The sequence below is a fragment of the Dendrobium catenatum genome, unplaced genomic scaffold (assembly GCF_001605985.2).
Source record: "Dendrobium catenatum unplaced genomic scaffold, ASM160598v2 fragScaff_scaffold_1038, whole genome shotgun sequence".
Taxonomy (NCBI): domain Eukaryota; kingdom Viridiplantae; phylum Streptophyta; class Magnoliopsida; order Asparagales; family Orchidaceae; genus Dendrobium; species Dendrobium catenatum.
This window is the reverse complement of record NW_021319500.1, coordinates 213,469-236,323: the sequence shown is the minus strand read 5'-3', so window position 1 is coordinate 236,323 and position 22,855 is coordinate 213,469. Positions and strand designations below refer to the sequence as shown.

The 22,855-nt window shown below is 37.1% G+C and overlaps 1 protein-coding gene across 2 annotated transcripts in view; it reads right to left on the bottom strand.

Annotated features, from left to right (window-relative positions):
- Positions 1–628: 628 nt before the first annotated feature.
- Positions 629–22,855, bottom strand: part of LOC110112272 (AMP deaminase) — a 34,001-nt gene continuing 11,774 nt past the window's right edge. The window contains exons 11-21 of one of the 2 annotated variants that reach the window (XM_020844434.1): positions 13,534–13,647; positions 10,825–10,965; positions 4,169–4,321; positions 3,975–4,028; positions 3,787–3,897; positions 3,407–3,580; positions 3,251–3,331; positions 1,770–1,868; positions 1,610–1,643; positions 1,081–1,134; positions 629–798 (exon numbers count right to left, since the gene is read on the bottom strand). In XM_020844434.1, the coding sequence (XP_020700093.1) occupies positions 1,097–1,134; positions 1,610–1,643; positions 1,770–1,868; positions 3,251–3,331; positions 3,407–3,580; positions 3,787–3,897; positions 3,975–4,028; positions 4,169–4,321; positions 10,825–10,965; positions 13,534–13,647 (999 nt within the window). In that variant the 3' untranslated portion in view covers positions 629–798; positions 1,081–1,096. Of the gene's footprint in view, positions 1,135–1,609; positions 1,644–1,769; positions 1,869–3,250; positions 3,332–3,406; positions 3,581–3,786; positions 3,898–3,974; positions 4,029–4,168; positions 4,322–10,824; positions 10,966–13,533; positions 13,648–22,855 lie in introns of both variants that reach the window. The other variant, XM_020844433.2, reaches the window with a different exon arrangement.

The window sequence follows — 22,855 nt, the reverse complement described above, 5'->3', positions numbered from 1 at the left end:
CACTAAGTAGTGGTAATCCTCATCCAAACATGACTGTAAGTTCGAATGATTAGCCCTTGTTAGGTATAATTAGGCCATCTCATTATTTTTCTTCAATGGACAATTAATGATACCATTAAGAATTATAAATCTTTCATTTTTTCTTATTTACCTTTCAAATATGGTTTGTCTAAAAATTGAATATTTCTTTCTCAAATTGAGATCATGAGGTCAAGTTTTGAGTTAATTTTTTTATTGTTCAATCACTCGAATTATATAATTTTTTTTATAAAAAAATGAACATCTTTTTCAATTATAAAGATTCACCCTTTCTTGTAGATTAATCTTAAATTATAAACTACACAATTAAACAAGAATCTTTGAGTTAAAATTTTCTGATAAACAATCAACATGAATCAAGATAAAGGGGTAATTCTTTTATTAACAGCTACTCTTAAAAATTATCCTCAAATGTAATTAAACATAGAGGGCCAACTCCCCTTAAGAAATCAAATAGCTCAAAATTACTAAATTTGACTTAACTTCAATGATATTACATATCATAAGCATTTTATTCGAGTCTAAATATATATATTTTTTTTGTTCATATCAGATTGACCCTCTTTCACAGAGAAGCATTCCTTCCCAATTAATCAAAAGCCAATGAAATACATGAATAACGCTAATTCTATAGCTTATTTCTGTCCACTTATGCATAAGATCAGTTACAAAAATTCTAAATAATACTGAGACATCAATGAAGTAGAGATCTGAACAAGATTAAGCTAGTTTTTTTTTCTTTAAGAGTCCAGCTATATCCTGATTCAGATTAAAAGATGAATTACAATAAGACTTACTACCCATCAACTACAATGATTATTCTCAACACTAAAATAAGTTAATAAAAAATGTGAAAGCTGACGACTAGTGTGATTGATGTAGTTTCCTGTCATGGGAGAAGACATAAATAACTTCACCTCTGGAACTTGTGTTATTTCCATTGGTTAGGTTAAAAGAGCTAGCCGTGTCTTAACTCAGGTTAAGTAACATATATATATATTTGATGGAGGAAACACAAACCAACAATGAGAAAATTGTTACCGATTAAGAGTACAGCTCAGTTGGGCACTAGCAAAGATGGCAATGGTTGTCTACCTGCAACGAAACAAGCATTAGTGAAACGATAAGAATATTTGGGTCTGAATATTCAAATTAAAATTTGAAAGTGATTTAATTTATTTTAAGATGAATATAATTCATGAATAATTAATTAAAATTTATATTACACTAATCTCAAAATAAGTTTATCAACATTAATATCTATTTTGATTAAAAAAATAATCATGATATGCTGAGCCAATTTTTTGATAAAATAATTAGGTCAGAATATTCTAATGAATTTTCATTAGAATAAATCTTATTAAATTATTGAATATATTTTGAAATAAGTACAATATATGAAGAATCAATTACAGTTCATATTTTACTCATTTCAAAACAAATCCAATGATTTTAATAAAAACCCCCATTCTGATAAAAAAATTAATCCACTTTTTTTTTTTCAAATAATAAATGGCTTCTTATACGTTCCTAAGGATATTATGGTGTATGAAAGTATATATGGGCTTACCTAGATAAACTTGCCGCATTTCCTCTCTCCATATCTGGCAATTTATGATGTTAGAGAATAGCAATGAATTATATGGATAGCTACTTTTGAATAAAGATGGAGATCAAAGAAAAAAAGATACATAGTGAGCGGAAGTAATAGTAATGTTCTGCAGATATACCATTTCACGGAATTCAACGCGGATGTGGGGAACATTTGTCTTATGAATGTCATTTCCATCAGCGCCTCTTCTGTAATAACTTTTGCCGATCCAGTGGGACTGCACCATATTTAAGTAAACAATAAGTTCAGAACTAAGAAGAAGCTTTCAGGCGAAACTTGACACATTTTTACACATATATCAATATTTCACGATTACACATATATCATATTAAACCCTAAAGTTGGACAATAAAATATTCAAAGCCCCCACATGAAGAATGGTGAAAGGATAAATTGTATGCAATTTAACCTCCAATTTGAAATCATGTAACTTTATACTGGCAAAATCATAAAAAAGACAAATGACGAGGCCTTTTCTGCAAGAATGCCCATGCTTGTACCAATTACTACGTAAAATAACATTCTAATTAAATTTGAAATGCCAACGCAATACACTGAGGGCAAAGAGCATGAGTACATAAATGTACCAAAATCACCCTTGTGTATTGGGAGATAGAAGAACCTATGCAAATACAAACAGTGAAAAAGAAAAAAAAAAAATAACACAAAAAAAACACAAATTTTACAAAAATTCACCTAATTGATAGCTAGGTCATATTGTTGTTATTGCAGATTTCACTATGATTTTATTTTAGAGAAAGTGCAACCCTGATTTCTTTTATACAAACATAAGACTCCCCTCCCTCTCCTCCCCAAAGAAAAAAAATATTGGGCAGCCAAAAAAAGGTAATAAAATTCTTAAAACAATTTTAGGGCCTGTTTGGTTGGCTAAAAAATGAATGAAGTGCAAAATGAATACTTTCGTGTTGTTTGAACAAGTATAAACTACATGAAGATGATTTTTTTTTTTTTTCGATTTAAAGTAAAATGAATGTAAGGTTCAAAGATGGTGGTTGTTGAACGTTGGTCGTGACGACCAGCAGTAGCGCAGGGTCGACAGGAGGCAACAAGAAAAGTTGCTTGCTGTGATAACAATTTTCGCTCAAAATTGGATAAATTTATTTTACCTAAAAATGAACTAAAACACTTTACACTACATTCCTTTTACTTCACTTTGTGTTCATTTTTCATCCAATCAAACATCAATATTTATAAAACCCACGACACACACTTCAAACCAAACAGTCCATTAATAAAATAACGCAAATATTGGATGCCTTGACTTGGCTCCACCCTTCAAGTGGGTAACTCCTTGTGTCTCCTTTCCAACCCCTCTGGCAATATTACTATAAAAGTGGACCCGTGCCTAGCTCTAAGCACACTTTCATCATAGGGCAAAAATTAGACTCCACATCTTAATACTATGCACCAAATGAAGTGCCACACACTATCTACCCATCATGATATCTAATAAGCCATGCTTGGTTGACAATAAACATGGAGCAAATGGACATTACACAATACACGCTCATCATTTCATTTTCTGAAGAGGCAAACATCATGTACAGCATTGCATAAGCATTGCTTATACCCATATACCTTGAGAGCGTGTGAAAAGCCAGATTGGTAAACTGAATTCCTTGCAATCTCACACAAATCACAAGAACTTAGCTTCCACACCTGAAAAAAACAAAACAAATTCAGCATTTGTACAATGCAACTCTAGCAAGAGAAGAAAGGAAGAAGGGATCTTACTGAAGCTGCAATACTGTATTCCTCCACCAATGGTTCTTTGGTAAGGTGAATTTGTAGAGGATCGTCAGTGGAAAGAGAAACATTAAGACCCCTTTGGAAAAACAATGGAAAAGGGTTTCGATGGTAATCCAGAAATAATGAGTTATTACTCAAAGGTGACATTGCCAAACCAATCTGAAACACACAAAAAAAAAGGGCTACAGTTTAATGTTCTGATGAAGAGATAAATAAATATCAACATTGATCTACGAAACTTGGACTTCAATATCAGGACACAAGTATCACATAACAGAAACACGATATATGGTAATTCCTACGAAAAAAAATAAAGCAAACATAATAAATTCAATACAATTAACAAACAAAGCATTATTGAATACCTGAGCAAGATAATATAAGTACTGAAGGACAGGTGATTTCCGCAGGTTAATCCCATGGGCGATATTGTGAGCTATAAGAAATGTTGCGGCAAGATGGTCAATATCCCCGGTCTGTAAAAAAAGGTTCATGAGAAAGATGCATTCATGCTTGTAGCGTTCAACAAATGAGGAAAATTACTGATAATAACCTCCCCAGAATGAGGACGAAACTTGATGGTATTCATGCCCTTCAACTCACGAAGCTGAAAATCAAAATGACAGAAAAATAAATTTCACAGCTATTAAGGCGCCACCACAAAACTAAAGTCGCATTTGCACCCTCAATGATACAATATTATTATTCAACATTGGCATAGAAAATTTTTGAAAAAACATTCAATACCTTGTTTAGTGTATATAAATTTGCGTAGCAATAGTATGCATAATATGAGAATGCAGGATTAAAAATATTGGTCCATTGAGCCGGTGTAGGCATGTGTTTTGTAGGGCGTCTTTCAGGCTTGCTTTCATCATCCACCAAATCTAAACCTACAACCTGGAAAAACAAAACACGTAAGGGCTGGAGAATACGGCTCTAAATCATTTAGACGACAGTGGAGGCTATGCTATACTTCTTTATGAAAAAGAATTCTAAGAAAACATCGAGTTCTTAATAATGAAAGTAATTATAACATTACTATTTCATAACGCTTCCTTAATTTATCTCATCCATCTACACTTGTAATATTTTAAATTAAGAACCAAATAGTATATTACATTGTTTTCTAGACTACATCCAAATTGTTCAATGGACGTCAAAAAGAAAATGCACGCAGTGAATAAAACTTCACAAAAGCCTAAAGCCTAGCAAGAGATAGGTGGCAACAAAAAGGGAAAGCTTAATGACAGTTTGGGAAATCATGAAAATGGAAATGGCTAATATGAAGTAATTTTCTGCATCCTCCAATAGATAGAGTGAGAAGAGTCAAAAGCAAATATAAGATAGAAGAAATATATAAAGAAAAGAAATATTAGAAATCGGTAATGCTTAAGAGGCCTCATTGGCAATGACTCCAGATGATACTGAAGGGAGTTTTAACTAGCCCGTAACTTGTGAGGAATGACAAGTGAAGGAAAAAATCAATTCAGATGGCAGGTTTTGGTTGATAATGAAGACCTGCAGAATCAAATGGAAAGGAGAAAAACAGCAGAGAAGCTTAATGCAGTTAAAGATTGTATCATCATTCTCATATCACTAAATCACTGTAGAATACAGGTGTAGTTTATAAAGATGAGGTATAGAGGAGAGTAGTGGAGACAATGGTACGGAGCATGTGAGGTTGTTATAACCAAAAGGTGGAAAGCCATGTGCCAGGTGGTCATATGGTTTGGTTATGATATCAGCCCCCCTCAAAGTAACCTGTAGCTGGGTGGATGGTCAATTTGGCTCTAAGCTCCTGAAAGCGAGGTGGAGGCAGTGACTTGGTGAGGATGTCTGCTGTTTGGTCAGCTGTGGCGATGTGAGCTATTACGATTGCTTGGCGATGAATGTGCTCACTGATAAAATGGTAATCGATCTCGATGTGCTTAGTGCGGGCGTGAAACACCAGGTTGTTCGCGAGCGCGGTGGCTGAGGTGTTGTCACAGAAAATGGTGGTCGGGGAAGATTGCTGAATTTGAAACTCAGCCACTAAGCGTTGAAGCCATAGGACATCAGAGACTGCTGAGGCAAGTGAGCGGTATTCCGCTTCGGTGGAGGACTTCGCCACAGTGACTTGTTTCTTAACGCACCAGGAAATGAGTGTCTTCCCCAGAAAGGTGCAAAATCCTGTGACCGATTTGCGATCCGATGGGTCGGCAGCCCAGTCGACGTCGGCATATGTAGAAAGCTGAAGGTCTCCTTTAGTGATAGGCAGCCCATAGTGCAGTGTGCCCTGAATGTATCTTAAGAGACGTTTGAGGGAGTGATAGCCGCTGTTCGAAGGCTTGTGCATTTTCTGGCATATTACGTTTGTTACAAACACGATATCTGGCCTGGTAATGAGGTACTGTAATGAACCTGCCAATCTGCGGTAGTGTTGGGGGTCAGGGAAGGGTTGGTCATCTGGAGCAGAGGACAGAGATTTTTCTGAGATAGGGGTTGGAGCCAGTTTGCTGTTGTCGAAGCCTGCTGCAATGAGTAAGTCTTTGGCATAATGTTGTTGATGAAGTAAATACCCTTCAGAACTTTTCTCCACTTGGATGCCAAGAAACAGGAAAATGTTGCCCAGTTGCTTGAGGGAGAAATGAGTGTGTAGCTGAGAGAGGAGATGCTGAATCGTGGACTAATCATTGCCCAGGAGAAGCAGGTCGTCCACGTATATGAGGAAGTAGATTTGTATCTTGTTATTTGATAATATGAGAAATGAGGGATCAGCCTTACTAAAATGGAAGCCGAAGCTCAGAAGGAAGGTGGTAAGTTTGCTGAACCATTGCCGAGGGGACTGTTTCAGTCCGTAGATGGACTTGTGTAGACGACAGACGTGATCCGGTCGGTGACTATCGACAAATCCGGGTGGCTGCATCATATACACTTCGTCGTTCAAATCTCCGTGCAGGAATGCGTTGGCCACATCGAGCTGTAGGATGGGCCAATTGCGATGAAGAGCGACTGTGAGCAAAATGCGTATGGTAGGCATTTTGGCCACCGGACTGAAGGTGTCCGTGTAGTTGATGCCTTTTTCCTGAGTGTAACCTTGAGCAACCAACCTGGCCTTATAACGATCGACCTCACCGTTAACTAGAAACTTGGTTTTGAATGTCCAACGGCAACCCAATACTGGTTTATCCTCCGGGGGCGGGACCAGAGACCAAGTCCTCTGTTGTTGGAGTGCAAAGTATTCAACGGACATTGCTTCCTTCCACTGCCGATGTTGGATCGCCTGTTTGTAGGTGGAAGGTGTTGTTTGAGTAGATTGGGTTGCTGATAGATCGTATAGAAGCTTTGGTTTGGAGTGACCGGTTTTGGCTCTTGTTAGCATAGGATGAGAGGTAGGGACAGGTTGGGAAGTAGTTGGAGCAGGAGGAGAAGGGATTGAAGATGGTTCATAAGAGACTGGTGGAGAGGGTGATGTGGACATGGGCTGAAATAGAGATGGTTGAGATGGTGGGAGTTGTGTAGGATTGGGCGGGAGTTGAGAATTTGAATTAATTTGTTAACTGTTGGGTAGAGATGACGTGGGCATGAGGAGAAGTGGAGATGTGGGTAAAGAAATATGAGATTCAGGTGAGGGGACTGAAGATGTTTGAAGGGGAAATATGTGTTCATGAAACACAACGTGGCGAGAGATGTGTATTTTGCGAGTTTGAAGATGAAGACAGCGGTAGCCCTTATGGGAAGTGGAGTAGCTCAGGAACAGACACTCATGAGAACGTGGAGATAATTTGGTGGGAGCTTGAGGTTGAAGCCATGGGAAACAGAGGCACCCAAACGTGCGTAAGTGAAGATAAGAGGGAGATTTGCCGTGAAGAAGATGATACGGAGATTTGTGAGACAAGACTTTGGATGGTAGTCGATTTATAAGGTAGTGAGCGGTGGACAAGGCTTCGGCCCAGAAGGTTAGGGGTAGAGAAGCAGCGTGTAGCAGAGTGCAAGTGAGTTCGATGAGGTGCGGTGTTTTCGTTCAGCGATCCCATTCTGCTCGGTTGTATGAGGGCAGCTGAATTGATGTTGTATACCGTGGGTGAGAAGGTAAGTTTTAAATGCAATGCTGGTAAATTCCCCCCCTCCATCGGAACGAAATTGTTGAATGTCGGAATTAAAGACATTCTTTACTAAGGAGTGGAACTGCTGAAATTTAAGAAAGACCTCTTGCTTAGATTGTAATAGATAAAGCCAACTGAAGCGGTAAAAGTCATCAATGAAAAGAACATAATAACGGTATCCATTCATAGAGAGAACGGGGGCAGGACCCCATAAATCGGAGTGAACGAGCTGAAATGGCTTCGTAGACATACATTGACTAAAATTAAAAGATAACTTGTGGCTTTTTGCCACATTACAGGAGATGAAAACAAACGAAGACATAGCAGAAGTACATAACGTAGGGATGGACTTGGCTAGAACCGAGAGGAGTTGAGTGTGGGGATGCCCGAGCCTGGCGTGCCAAAGGGAGACGGAGTTGGTAGTGGCTCGAAGCACTTGCTGGGGTTGTGACGGCGGAGTGCGAAGCGGGTAGATGCCGTCAAGGCTACGGCCACACAGGAGCGTTCGATTGTCTTGAAGATCCTTAATTAAGAAGCCATGAGAATCAAATGAGATGGACACGTTATTATCGGCAGTGAGTTTGGATATTAAAAGTAAGTTATGAGATAGAGTGGGGACATGAAGAAGATTGTGTAGGTAGAGCTTACGATTGGTTTCGGGAAGCGGAAGCAATCCTTGACTGGAGTGTTGGATAGGAAGCGTATGTCCGTTGGCAATTGATATGGAATCACTCCCATTGTAATGAGTTGGTTGTTGTAGATGGGAAACGTTTGAGGTGAGGTGAGTTGAAGCACCCGAATCCAGTATCCAATCAGCTGTTTTAGAAGAGTTTTGATGAGAAAGCAGAGCTCGATTGTTGGACGGATTGGTTGGTGCATACTGAAGGTTGCATCTATGGCAGCAGTTCAATGCAATGTGTCCTATTTTGCCGCAAATTTGACACACTGGACGAGTATTCGATGGAGTCTGTGTCATCAGTGGAGTACTGCTGGGTATGGATTTCCTTGTTCCTTGCCCTTGACCAAGACTGTGATCGGTTTTGAGAATAGCTATTTGATCTTCCTTTGTAGTTATTTGATCTATTGGAAAACAGAGCGGTGTGTTCTGAGGTAGCTCCGGCCTCATGCATCCGCTCATTTCTAAGATTAATCTCCTCGCTGCAGAGAAGGGAATAAAGAACTTCAAGACTTACAGGTTGTAGAGCGGTGTGAATGGCACTTTTGAATGAGTTGTATGGAGATGGTAGACCATTCATGATATATAAGATTATATCTTCTGTGTCTACAAAGGATCCGGAAGCAGCTATGTTGTCGACCAGGGATTTAACCTGGGCAAGGTACTGCATCATAGTAGAATCTCCCATTTGGATGTGATGAAGCTCGTTTTTGAGCTGTATCACCCGAGATCTGTTTGTCGGTTGCAGTCTCTATTCGAGGGTTATCCAGATGGCGTTAGCAGTGGAGAGGTTTAAAACATATGGCAATACAGCTCGTGAAATAGTAGAGAATAGAGCCGATATCAAGTTCCGATCGATGAGACTCCAGGTTCGATAATCTTCAGATGGTTTAGTAGGATCGAAAACTGATGGACAAGCTAGACTTCCAGTGAGATGTCCCTTGAACCAGTTAGCGGAGAAGTGCTGGAATATTTGGAGTCGCCAGATGGAATAATTCTCACTAGTTAGTACAGTGGGTACAATGTGTTTTAGATTTGAGATCAAAAACTTCAGAGGAGGAATGGTATATTCCGCCATTGTTACTGTAGCATTTGAGTTTTGCGGTAAGGAGGAGACCGAATCTTGATCTGCCATGAGATGCTGCTGATGTGCTGTGAAGCTACAGCTCGGATACCATGAAGACTTGCAGAATCAAATGGAAAGGAGAAAAACAGCAGAGAAGCTTAATGCAGTTAAAGATTGTATCGTCATTCTCATATCACTAAATCACTGTAGAATACAGGTGTAGTATATATAGATGAGGTATAGAGGAGAGTAGTGGAGACAATTGTACAGAGCACGTGAGGTTGTTATAACCGAAAGGTGGAAAGCCATGTGCCAGGTGGTCATATGGTTTGGTTATGATATCAGATAACACTTAGCCAGTTGGTACACCCATACTTAATATTGACTAAGCCTCTAGATAACCTTCAAGATTGTTGTTCAAATGCCCCAAATACGTTGACCAGTTCCAAAGTCAATATCAATCCGATCCTCAGAAAATAGAATTCAGATAGTGGGTTTGGATGAAACGCTTAGCCAGTTGGTATAACAAACTTTAAATTGCCTAAGCTTCTACATAGCCTTCAAGGTTGATGTTCCAATGCCCCAAATGCATTGGCCAGATCCAAAGTCAAGAGGTAGGTCGCATCAAAAAGAGAAGACTTGATAACAGTTTGGGGAATCATGAAGATCGAGATGACTATTGTAAAGTATTTTTCTGCATCATCCAATGGATAGCGTGAGAAGAATTAAAAACAAATAAATAATAGAAAAAATATATAAAGAAGAGAAATATTAGAATCTGTAATGCTTAAGAGGCCTCATTGGCAATGATTCCAGATGATACTGATGGGAGGCTTTATTAGCCTGCCACTTGTGAGAAAATGACAAGTGAACCGAAAAAATCAATTCAGATAGCAGGGTTTGGTCGTTAAAGCTTTAGCCAGTTCGTATACCCATACTTTATACTGACTTATCTTCAAGATAACCTTCAAGATTGTTGGTCCAATGCCCCAAATACGTTGATCAGTTTGAAAGTCAATATCAGTCTGATCGTTAACATTTTCCAAGAATGTCATAGCAATGGCTGGATACAAATGTAGATGATTCACTAAGGAAAAGCTTTTTGATTTCTTTAGGCTGATTGCATGCTGACTGAAAAGGAAATAATAGCTCACTCCATGGTTGCAAGCCATATCCAGCTCTGGCTTCATCCTCTTCCCTAGAGCCCTAGCTTCTGTGATCATGAGGGGTAGGAGGATCATCTTTAGTAGTTTCATCTGGATTTTTTCCTAAGAAATGTGCCACTTCGGCAAGCAACTTTTGAATCAAATTATCTGTAGCTTCCATGAACGTAAAGGGATGCGGTTTGGAAACAACTAAATGGTGCAATAGCTAAGCAATACAGCACCACAGGAGTAAATATTCCTTTTGAATCCACAATAACAAACAGAATAAAAATTATTAATCACAAGGCTATGATGCAGTGTATTCACACAGCAATAATACTATTAAATTTCTGGAAATATACATGCTTATTCTAAAAATAAGGAGAGAGAACAAAGTGGAAGCATAAATAATAGTAATGAAGACAAACCTGTTTTAAGAAAATATGTAACTGGGGATGTGAATCCGGGTCAACAGTAACCTCAAAAAGAGGAAGAAAAATATTGTCGAGTAAGGTCTGAAATGAAGTTACTATCCCCATTTCCTTGTATATATTATATAGCCGTGGAATCTGTACCAGAAAATATGAAACTCAAGATTTCAAGCGAAAAGTGGCCTACTTCTACATAAAACAAACTTTGAAACAAAGAAAAAGTTGCCAACATGTACTTTTAAAATATTTTAGCAATGCAGTGCATTGAAAAAAGAGGAAATTGCATGAAATGAATGCGAGGGACTTTCAAAACAAGAAATGAAAACATCATTGCCAAACATGTGAAATAGTCTCATAAATATTACAATTTTAGAAAAGACCGTTTTTTTTTTCAAAATAATAAATGTAAACATCATTGCCAAAATAATAAAATTTCAATAAACACCGCATTTTTCTCTTTTCAAAACAAGAAATATAAGCATCATTGCCAAACATGTTTTCTACACTTAAATAACAATTTTTTTGATGTAGAGAATAAAAAAATGAAACAAAAAATAAATCCAAGCATGGCCTAACATCCTCTAAGTGGATTCCACCTTTGCCATATAATATGGTGCAACATAAATGCTAATAGCTGATACAGTAAAAGCACAATAATTATACACTTAATTCTCATAATCAACCATCATATCAAAATTTCTTAAATCCTAAATAATATAATTAAACTTATTAAGATATGATTTCATTAGTATGCATTTTTGTATGCATAGCAAGTATAATCTTTGCATCTAATAAAATTTGTTGGTGAGATTTTAGGTTATGCGCAAATATCATATTCAAAATCTCCAAATTTAGCCAAAACCCCTCGAGATCATTTTCTCCAAAAGCTTTGTCAAGACCTCATACAGTTGGATCATCAGGAGAATTTTTTCATCCATCTTAACCTTTTCTTCAATTATAATCCTACGCATATTCAAATGTCTCATGACACAAGTCCTTATTATTTTAAGACATTTCACATCCTAGATCTCAAAAGCTCAAAATTCTTTGAGCCGTTAAACTTATTAATTTCATACTTCATGACCATCATATTCCACATTAGGCTCTAATATAGGTTGTTAGGAAAAAAAATAACTTTGATGTGGACACATAAACCATAGTGAATACAATGATCATAAAAAATAAAATAATAATGAGACCAAATGCAAAAAGAAAAGACTAAGCATTAGTGAGTCGGGTAAAAAAAATACCAGCGTCAATGAGAAAAGATATAAAATTTGATTCACTATAAGTAGGTTACATATACTTAATAAAAAAAGCACAAGAAAACGCTCTTCCCCAGATCTAGGTACACCAAATCCACCCAAAAAGAAATACCCAAAATCTTTTAAGACAAAGAATAGCAAAAAAGAGAGATCAAATAAAAAATTAATTAAAACAAACATCTATCAACTTAAAGTTCCTCAAAAGTGTAACTTTCCACATGTCTACGAAATTGTCAAAAAAATTTCGAGCACAACCATGATTTAAACTACATTAAGATACTGCATTACAACCACAAAATATCTTTTCTTTTTAACATTTCCCCTCTTTTTTAATCATTCGAAAAGCCATTTTATTTCTTTACTCTTTGATTTCAATCAAAATCTACTCTCTCATTTACACCCTCCAGCTAGCTGAATTACTATGTGGCCAATCAATGTGCAACCCAAGCGTTTAGAGAAGATTACAGGAGGTAATTTAAATTTAAATAATTCTTAAATTTGGAATTGGAAGTTATCTAAATAACAAAAATAGCTAGCAGACTTTCCATAATGATTTATACAACACATTATATATATTTGTCCTCAATAAAAACTTATTTTGAGTAAATTATAGAGACGATATCCTAACATATAGCACTTCTACAATACATAATTTAATTACAAAATGAAAGAAACAGCAATGTCTGCTAAAGAAACAACAATGTCTACTAAAAGTACGCATCCTGTTTTCACTGATCAAGAAGAGCTAAACATAAAATAAGACAAAATGCATGCCATAAACATCTGATAATGTCTTAGAATAAAAAAAAAAAAAATTTTAAGTCCGGATAGGAGAGAAACTAATGCCAGATGGTTAATTGATCCTTTTGAATAGCTTCCATCCATATCAGAGATTCAAATTTTGTTTTCCAGTACAAGATAGAAATTAAAAATGACCGTCCACAAAGCAATCAAAGTAATGAGACAAGACATGCTGGCAATGGAAATGCTCTTTTTTCTAGACAAGAAGATTTTCCATATATGAGTTGACTTTGCAGAAATCGCCAAATCAAAAAGTAGAGGTAAACATATAGGTTGCCTTTTATTTTCAAAGTCAATATGGATGATAAATTCTTATCATCATCCACATTAACCTTATTCCAATTATTTGACATGAAATATTATCATGCTATTTATAATTTTTTTTTGCTGTTTCCATTCATTTTGGTTATATTGACATAGCCGCACATATAGGGGTCAAAATCACTTGATAATATACCCGCAAAACAATATGACAATTAAATGAAGAAAACATGATAGCAATTGCACAAGTCGGACCTGATATAAAAGAGTGAGAATGAAATAAACTTCACACACAGAAAAAGTAAGGCTGAGTAAAGAATAAAATATTCATGTTGTTATCTCTAAAACTTCAAACACATAATGGAATATACAGAATTACCTGTATTAACCAGACAACATTCTCACTATATAATTCATTATTTACTATCCAACTTGCAAGTTGATCCCACTCACTCTGCTTTCTCCCATAAATTGAAACCCTATACTCAGCCATCTGAGAGAAGAAAAGTACAAGTAATTAGGTTTTCAGTTAACAGGACACAAAACACTATAATTACAAAAAATATTTACATCTTTAAAAGATTTATCTTGGTAAGATCAGTATAAATAATTGGATCTCCAATTAAACCAAGCATGCAAGAAGTGATAGTATTAAAAATGCAACTATTGAAGAGAAAAAAAATCTGATGTGTATCTTTTTAACTAAGTTGAGTGCCAACAAATAAGAAAAGAAATAAAATACAAATGGAAGAAAAAAAATGGAGATATTCTCAATTATGAGAATCATAATGCAAGCTAATAAACTAATTTAAGTTCTTTTCCAAATAACTATTTCCCATCTTGTACTTTCCAACAGTTCCCTCAAGTTAAAGCATATAGAATTAGCTCCAGCTTGTTACATAGCTTAGAAAAGTAAAGTGGAATTCGAACCTTGGCAAAAATATCTATTAATTTCTCTGAGCTGGGAACATGAGCAATAATTTTCTTTGATGATACTATAGCTCAAACAAAATGACAATCAACCTCAATGTAATTTGTTCTTTTATGAAACACAAGACTACTCTAAATAACAGCTCGATTAAAATAGTTTAGACCCATATATAGAGTAAGTTGAAAAGTAATATCCCCAATATTTTCAACACATCCTCTTACAAATAGTGTGACCATATATAGAGTAAGTTGAAAAGTAACATCCCCAATGCAGATTTTAACATGTATCCTCTTACAAATAGTGTGTATCAAGGCTTTGTATTTTGCCTCCATGCTTAATCTGACCACCTTTCTTGCCCTTTCATGTGACCAAATTACCTCCCACAAAGATACAATATCCAAATATGAATTTTTCATCATCAATGAACCCATCATAAGTGGTGTCAAAGAAAGGTTCCAATTTAAGATACCAATTTGTTACGCCGGTTCTGGCTGAACCGGCCCAGTCGGTCATGGGGCTGGTTCAGCAAGTTTACAGGAGGTGGAAGTAGCCCGCCTCCTTCCTCCCTTTTCCGCCATTTGGGTGGGTCCCATCCAGCAAAACGATTTCAAAAGGGAAAAGGGTGGGGCGGCTTAGGTTTTGGGAGGGAAAATTAATTAGGAAACCTTTTGTATTAAAGTGCATGAGGGAATTAGGGAGTTTTCATGTTTTGATTGATTGAAAATTAAGGTTTCTTGGCATTTGGGCTCTAGACTCTTTTGTCTAGAGATTTGGGAAAGACGATCCTCCTCTCGAATTGAGGATCACTTGTATCTTGCTTTCATGTTGGTTTTGCTTTGTTTCCCTTATTGCAATCTATCGTTTTGGGGCTGATTTCGCCCAGAATTTGCTTATTTCTGGCTGTTTTTCTCCAATTAGTGATAGGTTTGCTTGCGAACTGGAGTATTCCCTTATGGTTGCTTGCGAACTCAAGTATTTCCTATCAAATTGGTATCAGAGCAAGTCGTGGGACCGGTGGAGGGCTGTTTTCGGCTAATTTTAGCGGTGAATTTTTGTCCGGAAGGAAGGGAGATTGCTATTTTTGGAGTTCCAAATCCATATTTTTTGTTTCTACAAACTCTGGATTGTTATGTCGGCCAAAAAAGTGGATGCTCTAAAGGAAAGGCTTGAGGGAGAGATGAATCAAATCAAAACGACGATGGAGGAAAGGATTTCCTCCATGGAAGGGTAAGTTGCCGATAGATGGAATTTGATGAAAAAGATGTTAGAAATTCAAAACCAAACGGCGGCTTCGATTCTGTAGCGAAAAGAATGGAAGGAAAAAGTACGAATTCTGAAATTCGCAAGGAGGAAGATGAGGTGGAAATCATGAAAGGAGAGGGAAGAAGACCCCATCTGGAGCCTGTCCAGAGGGAAGAAAAATTATATATTTTTATTGCCATTAGAATTGTTAGTCAACTCATGCAATCTCCTAAACATGAACATTGGGAGTTTGTCTTTCATATCTTTAAGTACATCAAGAAGTCACTAGGTAGAGGACTACTATTTAAAAAAGAATTGTGATAGGAAACACTTGAGTTCGCAACTATGATGCACCGACACTCCGCTTAAAGAGGGTATGCAGTGTCGGGCACGGACATGCGTCCGACACTGCATGGATACGTGTTCGGCACGGCATTGGAGTGTCGCAATTTAAAAAATTAAAATTAAAATTGGACACGCATGTCCGGTTATTAAATAATAAAATCGTCCGATTCGTTCTATTTAGCCTTCTCTGCGAACGAGAAGCCCTATTTTTCCGATCCACGAAAGAAATCTTCTAAGGCAGACCGGGCGAGCTCGCTGCCGACTCCAAACGGAGCCCGCTGCCTTCGCCTCATGTTCCTTCGTCATATCTGCTCGAGCCAAGGCCAAGCCGAGCTCGTCTTTCCCATTCCTTCGTTCCTGCGTGATTTCTGCGGTCAGCAGAGGCAAAGTTCGCGATCATGCGGTCAGCCGAGGCAAAGTTCGCGATCAACGCCAAACAAAGCACCTTCTACGCGCAAAAGAGCCAAGACCTGTAAGTGAATTTCGCCATTTCTTCTCTTCATTGTTGAAAATATCTAGATTAATTGAAATATTAATTGTTGTTTTTTGAAACTTACTAAAAAAAGGTAATGTACATGCTCGGTACCATTAGGTATCGTTAGGTACATGCTTGGTACCGCTCGGTACTGCTCAGTACATGCTCAGTACCGCTAGGTACAAGCTCAGTACCGCTAGATACATGCTCGTTGCCTCTCAGTACATGCTCGGTACCACTAGGTACATGCTCGATACCACTCGGTACATGCTCGGTACCACTCGGTATCTTTCTATACAAACAACTTACGAACTTTAAAAACAAGCAGAACTTCAAATTACTCTTACCCTAAAAATTTGTTCCGGGGGCAGCGCCCCCGGAAACTCCCGTAGGGGCGTTGCCCCTTGACCCCGCAACCCTCGCCAGGGCGCAACGCCGAGCGGTCGAATGGTTAGTTTGTTACAATCTTATCAAGTAAGGTCGAGCCTGCCATTGGTCAGCGCCCCCTTGGACCCCCAGCAGACTGGTATATTGTTGTATTCATGTTGTCTTATTATTGGGATATTTTAATTTCACTTCATATCAATTTAACTTGATGTATTCCTATGTATGATTGGTTTGTTACAATCTTATCTAGATAAAAACAATGAATAATTAAGATATAAATGAAATTATAATTTCTATGTTGAAGGATAGTAGTTCAAATAGAGAATATCCATTATGATTTAGGAGGAATATACACCAAGCTCTAATTTCTTAGTGTCATATAATCTATTTCACCAGTGAGTTAGTGTCATTTAATATATGAAATAATGTTTTAAATAGACATGTCTTCTTTTCCATACATGTCATATAATCTATGATATAATGTTTTAAATATTTTAAAATATGTCAACTAACTTGTTAAAACTTTTTTCTTCTATTACACCAGTGTATTTTAAAGCAAAATGAGCTCTGCTATTGGCAGGAGTGGATTAGGTGAAGGTTCAAAAGAGTCATCTGTAAAAACTGATAAGCCGTTATGGATTCATGTTGCAAAGTTAGGAAAAACATCTGAAGGATGAGGGAATGTGCCATTCAAATGCAATTATGGTGGTGCACCTACAAAGGATCTTATTCTAGGGTGAAGGCACATCTACTTAAGATTTCTGGCCATAGAATTAAAATGTGTCCTAAGAATACTACGTCGCAGTTGATTGAATTGAACAGACAAGATGCAGCTGAATCTAGGATCAAAAGGACACTCCCTAAAGAGATACCGTTGCCATCTACTCATGGCTCATCCCACACTTCTTCCTCATCTATGAGAGTTGATCAAGCTTTATCATTTAGAACTTAGAAGTAAAGGATATGAAACAAAGAAAAGAAAAGGAGTTGCCAGTAGTGCTCTAGAGAAGACATTTAATTTGCAGCAGCGAGAGGAATTGGATGGTGAAATAGCAATGATGTTTTTCTCAGCGGGACTTACTTTCAACCTTGCAAGGAATCCTCATTATAAAAATGCATTTATTTTTGCATGTAACAACCTTGCAAGATATGTTCTACCTGGCTACAATGCATTAAGATCGAAATTATTAGAAAGGAAAAGAGCACATATTGAGACATTGCTTGAACCAACAAAAAGAGTGTGAAAAGAAAAATGTGTTAGTTTGGTGTGTGATGGTTAGACAGATCCTCAAAGAAGACCCCTTATTAATTTCATGGTCGTTACAAAGAATTACACAATATTCATTAAAGCTGTGAATTGTAAAGGAGAATATAAGAATAAACATTTCATTACCAATTTGATTAAAAAGGTGATAGTCATGATTGGGCCGTCAAATGTTGTGCATGTTATTACAGATAATCCACCGATGTGTAGAGTTGCAGGATTATTGATGGAGCAAACTTATCCCCATATATTTTGGACACCCTGTGTTGTGCACACTTTAAATCTTGCTCTAAAAAATTTTTGTGCAGCAAAGAATACAGAGGCTAATGAAATCAGCTATGTTGAATGTCCTTGGATAACAGTGGTTGCAGATGATGCTGTTCTGATAAAAAAATTTATTATGAACCATTCGATGAGACTTTCAATGTTTAATGATTTCTCCCACTTGAGAATGTTAGATGTTGCTAAAACTCATTTTGCCTCTACAATAATCATGTTTAGAAGATTCAAATAAATTAAAAATGCTCTTCAATCTATGGTGATTAGTGAGAATTGATCTTGCTATCAAGAAGATGATGTTGGGAAGGCAATGTATGTTAAAGAAAATATCTTAAATGATTTGTGGTGGGATAATGTAGACTACATTTTGTCTTCCACTGATCCAATTTTTGATACGTTGAGAGAGGCTGACACGGATAAATCATGCTTATATTTGATTTATGAAATGTGGGACTTTATGTTAGCAAAAGTGGCAGAAATTATATACAGACATGAAAGAAAGTCACATGAAGAAGATTCAAGTTTTTGGAGCATTATTGATGTGAAATATGTAGGAGTTACTTGAGAAATTATAACGAACAATTGACCAAAATGTGTCACTATAGAATTATTGCTTGCAATAAAGATAGATTTCATAATTCAAAGTTTTTAACTTGCTTAGGCAAAGAAGTGCTATTGAGATTAGCCAAACAATTTAATAAAAAATCCAAAGATAATAGTAAATGTTACATGCTCATAACAAAACCCAACACTTAATAACGAGAAGTTCACCTTGAGCACCTTCTCACTTTTCCACTCTTAGGCCTTAGCGGAGAAAGACGAATCCTATAAGGAAGGAGATTACCACTAGGAAGATGGCGCCGAAGACCTTCGTTGATGGAGAAGTAGCTGGCGGTGGAGGAGGTGGCGGGTGACCGCTGATGAACCAAGGCGTCTTGGTTTTTTTGAAGATCAATCGTCCCCACTAAACAGTAGAGGATGTGATTGACGTATTCTTCCATCGATTCGTCGTACTCCTAGTCGGGCTCGTAGAAAGGGGAGCGGAGAATGTCAATTTCCCCGAGGGAGTTATAAGCGAGGCCATGATCGACCTCAGGATCGGCCATGCACCAATGACGATGAGGTTGGGAGAGGAGGATGCCTTCTTCTCTTGGCTTCAAGTCTCATGAGCAAACTAGGGTTTCCAAGAGAGGGGATGCAAGAGAAAAGGGGCGGCCAAGGTGGAGAGGAGGAGGAGGGGTAAGTTTGGGTGAGGGCTTTGAATAGGTAAAAAAAAGGGGAGAGGAAGTTTAATAAAAATTTGAAATTAATTTCAAATTTTTTAAGTGGATTTGGCGGGATTTTATTTGAATTTTGAATTCAAATTAAAGTGGGATTGGGAGCTTTAATGGAAATTAATGGGGAAGCCACCAATTGGGGGGGGGGGTGACATTAAGAGGAGTGGGGGAGTTGTGGGGAGAGTTTTATGAGTTTACAAAACAACACATGGGAATTAGGAAAGATATCATGAAATCCAATTTAATTTGAATTTCAAATAGACTTGAATTTATGCACTTTCCTAATTAAGACTTACAAATAAGAAAAGTTTTTTAAATTTGAATTTCAAATTTCAAATTGAGGTAATTACTTTCCTTTTCTCTTGGAGATAATTTAGTAAAGGAAATATGATGATTAAAATCATCATAATGGAAGGGTTTAATGGGTGGGCCGGCGGTGGGGTTTGAAGAAAGGGTTTCGGTTGGCGGTTAGGAGGTCTTGGCCAGCGGTGGGGGATGGGTAAGGATTTAGCGTCAAAGGATTTGAGGATGGCGTGAAGGTGGCCGGTGGATTGGGTAGAGAGGTATGTGGCCGACGGTTGGGAGGAAGCTAGGGGTCGACGGGTGGAGGAAGGAAGAAAGAGATAGACCACGAGCCACAGACTCTTCTAATGACTGGTGGGTATTGCGCTCGCCCTTACCTCGAGCTCTCTCTCTTCTCTCTAGTGCACACACAAGATAAAGAAGACAAACATAAAATTTTCATTCAAATATTCATCATCCTTTTAAAAAGCATAAGACCACTATATATAGGGCTCCAACATAAATAAAAGCAAAGTACACAAATGCCCTTAAGGCTATAATAAGAAAACACTCCCCACAGGGGTAAACTCGAAAAAACTGAAAATAAAATAAAACGCATCAAAAGTAAAGACTCTAAATCGTGGTTTTCGATCTACGACCTCTTCACCGGTACACATGTTGAAATCTCTGAACGATGTCCTCATCAGTTATCTATATCATTCTTGAAGATAGGTGGAGCAAAATCAACACACCTATGCATTGTTTGGCTCATTCATTAAATCCAAGATACATTTGTGTTCATCTTTTAAATTAATGTAAATTTATTATTAAATGAACATATAATTTTATATATTTGTATTATTTGAAGGTATTCAATTAAAGAATGGCTTCAAGAAGACCGTCAACGCATCTCACCACAAAAAAATTTAGAAGTTTCAAATAAGAGAAAGATATGCCTGAAAAGATATTTCCCAAATGAGGAGGAGAGAAGAAAAGTTAATAAAGAACTTGCAAAATTCTTTGGATATTTAGAAAATTTTGGTGATCAAGAATCTTTGGTTGATAGATGAAGGATGGATTCAAAAATATGGTGATTGATTCATGGAGCTTCAGCATCGCTTCTTCAAACAATGACAATAAAACTTCTTGGTCAAATATCATCCTCTTCTTATTGTGAGAAAAATTGGAGCACATACTTATTTATTCAATCAATGAAGAGGAATAAAATAACTCAACAACAAGCTGAAGATTTAGTTTATATGCATACAAATCTTCATCTTCTATCAAGAAAAATCCCCTTTATATGACAAGTGATAACAAGATGTGGGATGTTGCTGGAGATGGGTTCGAGTGCCTTGATGATATAGGATTATTGGAGATTGCAAATCTTGCTCTAGAAGAACCAGAGTTGGAAGCAATGATATTCAATTATGATGGTATTGAAGGTCAAAGATCAACCTCTGAATCTAATTCTATCATTTCCTCTATTGAATATTTGGACCTTCATGTTGTATTAAATGATTTTTTGCTTATATTTTTGTGATTGTACTAGACATTTTATACTAAACATCTTTATATTATAAGCTAAACAAGTTATTATAAAATTGATTTATTATTGCTTGTTATTTTTAATATAATGTCACCTTAATTTCTATATATTATATTAAAAATTTATTATGTCATGTCCACGCAACACCCGTGTCCTATATTTTTAAAAAATGTTGTCCCATGTCTGTGTCGCCGTGTCCGCGTTGGTGCATCATATCTGCTGAACATCAATAGGAGTGCTAACAGACAAGCAATTTAACAGATTTGTTTCTTCAAGAAGATTTCTTCCATATTCCCTTTGAGACAAAGAACACTTATTATTCGAGATAAATGCAATGCCCAAGAAGTATTTGGGTCTACATAGATCTCTAGTCAAAAAAATCTTTTGTGGGTGCTTACATTAATAATCTAATTATAATCATTTCTAGTAAGAATGATGTCATCCATATAAACTACAAAGATAACAAAACCAAATAAGTTGTCTAACAAATATGGATACATTATGTTGTTACAAATGCCAAACATAATAAGAACAATTGATGCAAGCAAACTAGAAAGAAAAGCCAAGTTGGAGAACACAAGAACAATAAAACCAAACTCGATTCACTTTAACTTGCAAACATCCAAACAAACATCCAGATAAATGAAAAGTCAAATCAAACGAAACAAAATTATAACATAAAAAATGTTATCCTCATAACAACCGTCAAGCGGTTTCCTCACATGCAACGAGAGTAGGAAAATATATGAAAAAAGTGCTTAGGCTTGCAAACCGAGGGTCCACCACTGCAAAAGAGTTCAACGTCCTACCAAACTCATTTGGAAAATGTCTCCCAAAATCAGCCAACAAACAACTTCCAAATGCTCTAGAAGAATGATACAGGTGGAGTGGAACTTGCGTAGAGAAGAAGTGGTTAGAAGCCAAGATGAAATAGAGAGGAAGGGGGGTGGAACAAGCTCTCAAGCTTTTCTAAGAGAAGAAACCCTAAGGTTTTTAGCAACTTCTTTCAAGTTAATCAACAACCTTTTCATGACAAAATCCTCTCAATTATATAGGCAAAAAGGGGAACCAAACAGCCAACATCAACCTCCAATCAAACCAATCAGATAAGGGGAAGAAGAAGGGCAAAAGACACCACAAAACTGCTCCCAAAAATCAGCACAGAAAACGGGTTGGAGAAGCCACGGGACACAGCAAGGGAACCACGGGAACACAGACAGGGAACCACCCGAGGAGCCAACACAGGAAACGGGACAGAGGAAGCCACAGGAAAACAGCCAGGGAGAAAACCGAAAAGACAATCAGCCCACAGCCATTACTCATAAGGAGGAAACCAAAGAGATACAAGACGGGGAAGAAACAAGTTCCACACCACATACCTTTTTAAATTTATGAGCTAGGAAGTGCAATTACTCCTCCAAATAATGAGCTAAAATTCAGCTCAAGCATTAATGAGCTAGCATCAAGTAGAACCCAACTTTTTAGCTCAACACCAAGCAGCCAAAGCCCAACCCGAGAGCAGCCAAGGCCCAAATCGAAATATAGCAAACAGCCCAAAGGACAAAAAGGACCCAAATGCAAGCAAACCCAAGACTTTCCATGCCCAAGCACATCCTACCATGATCATTGGATGTCTTCAATCATTGGATAGCTTAAAGAAAATATAAAAC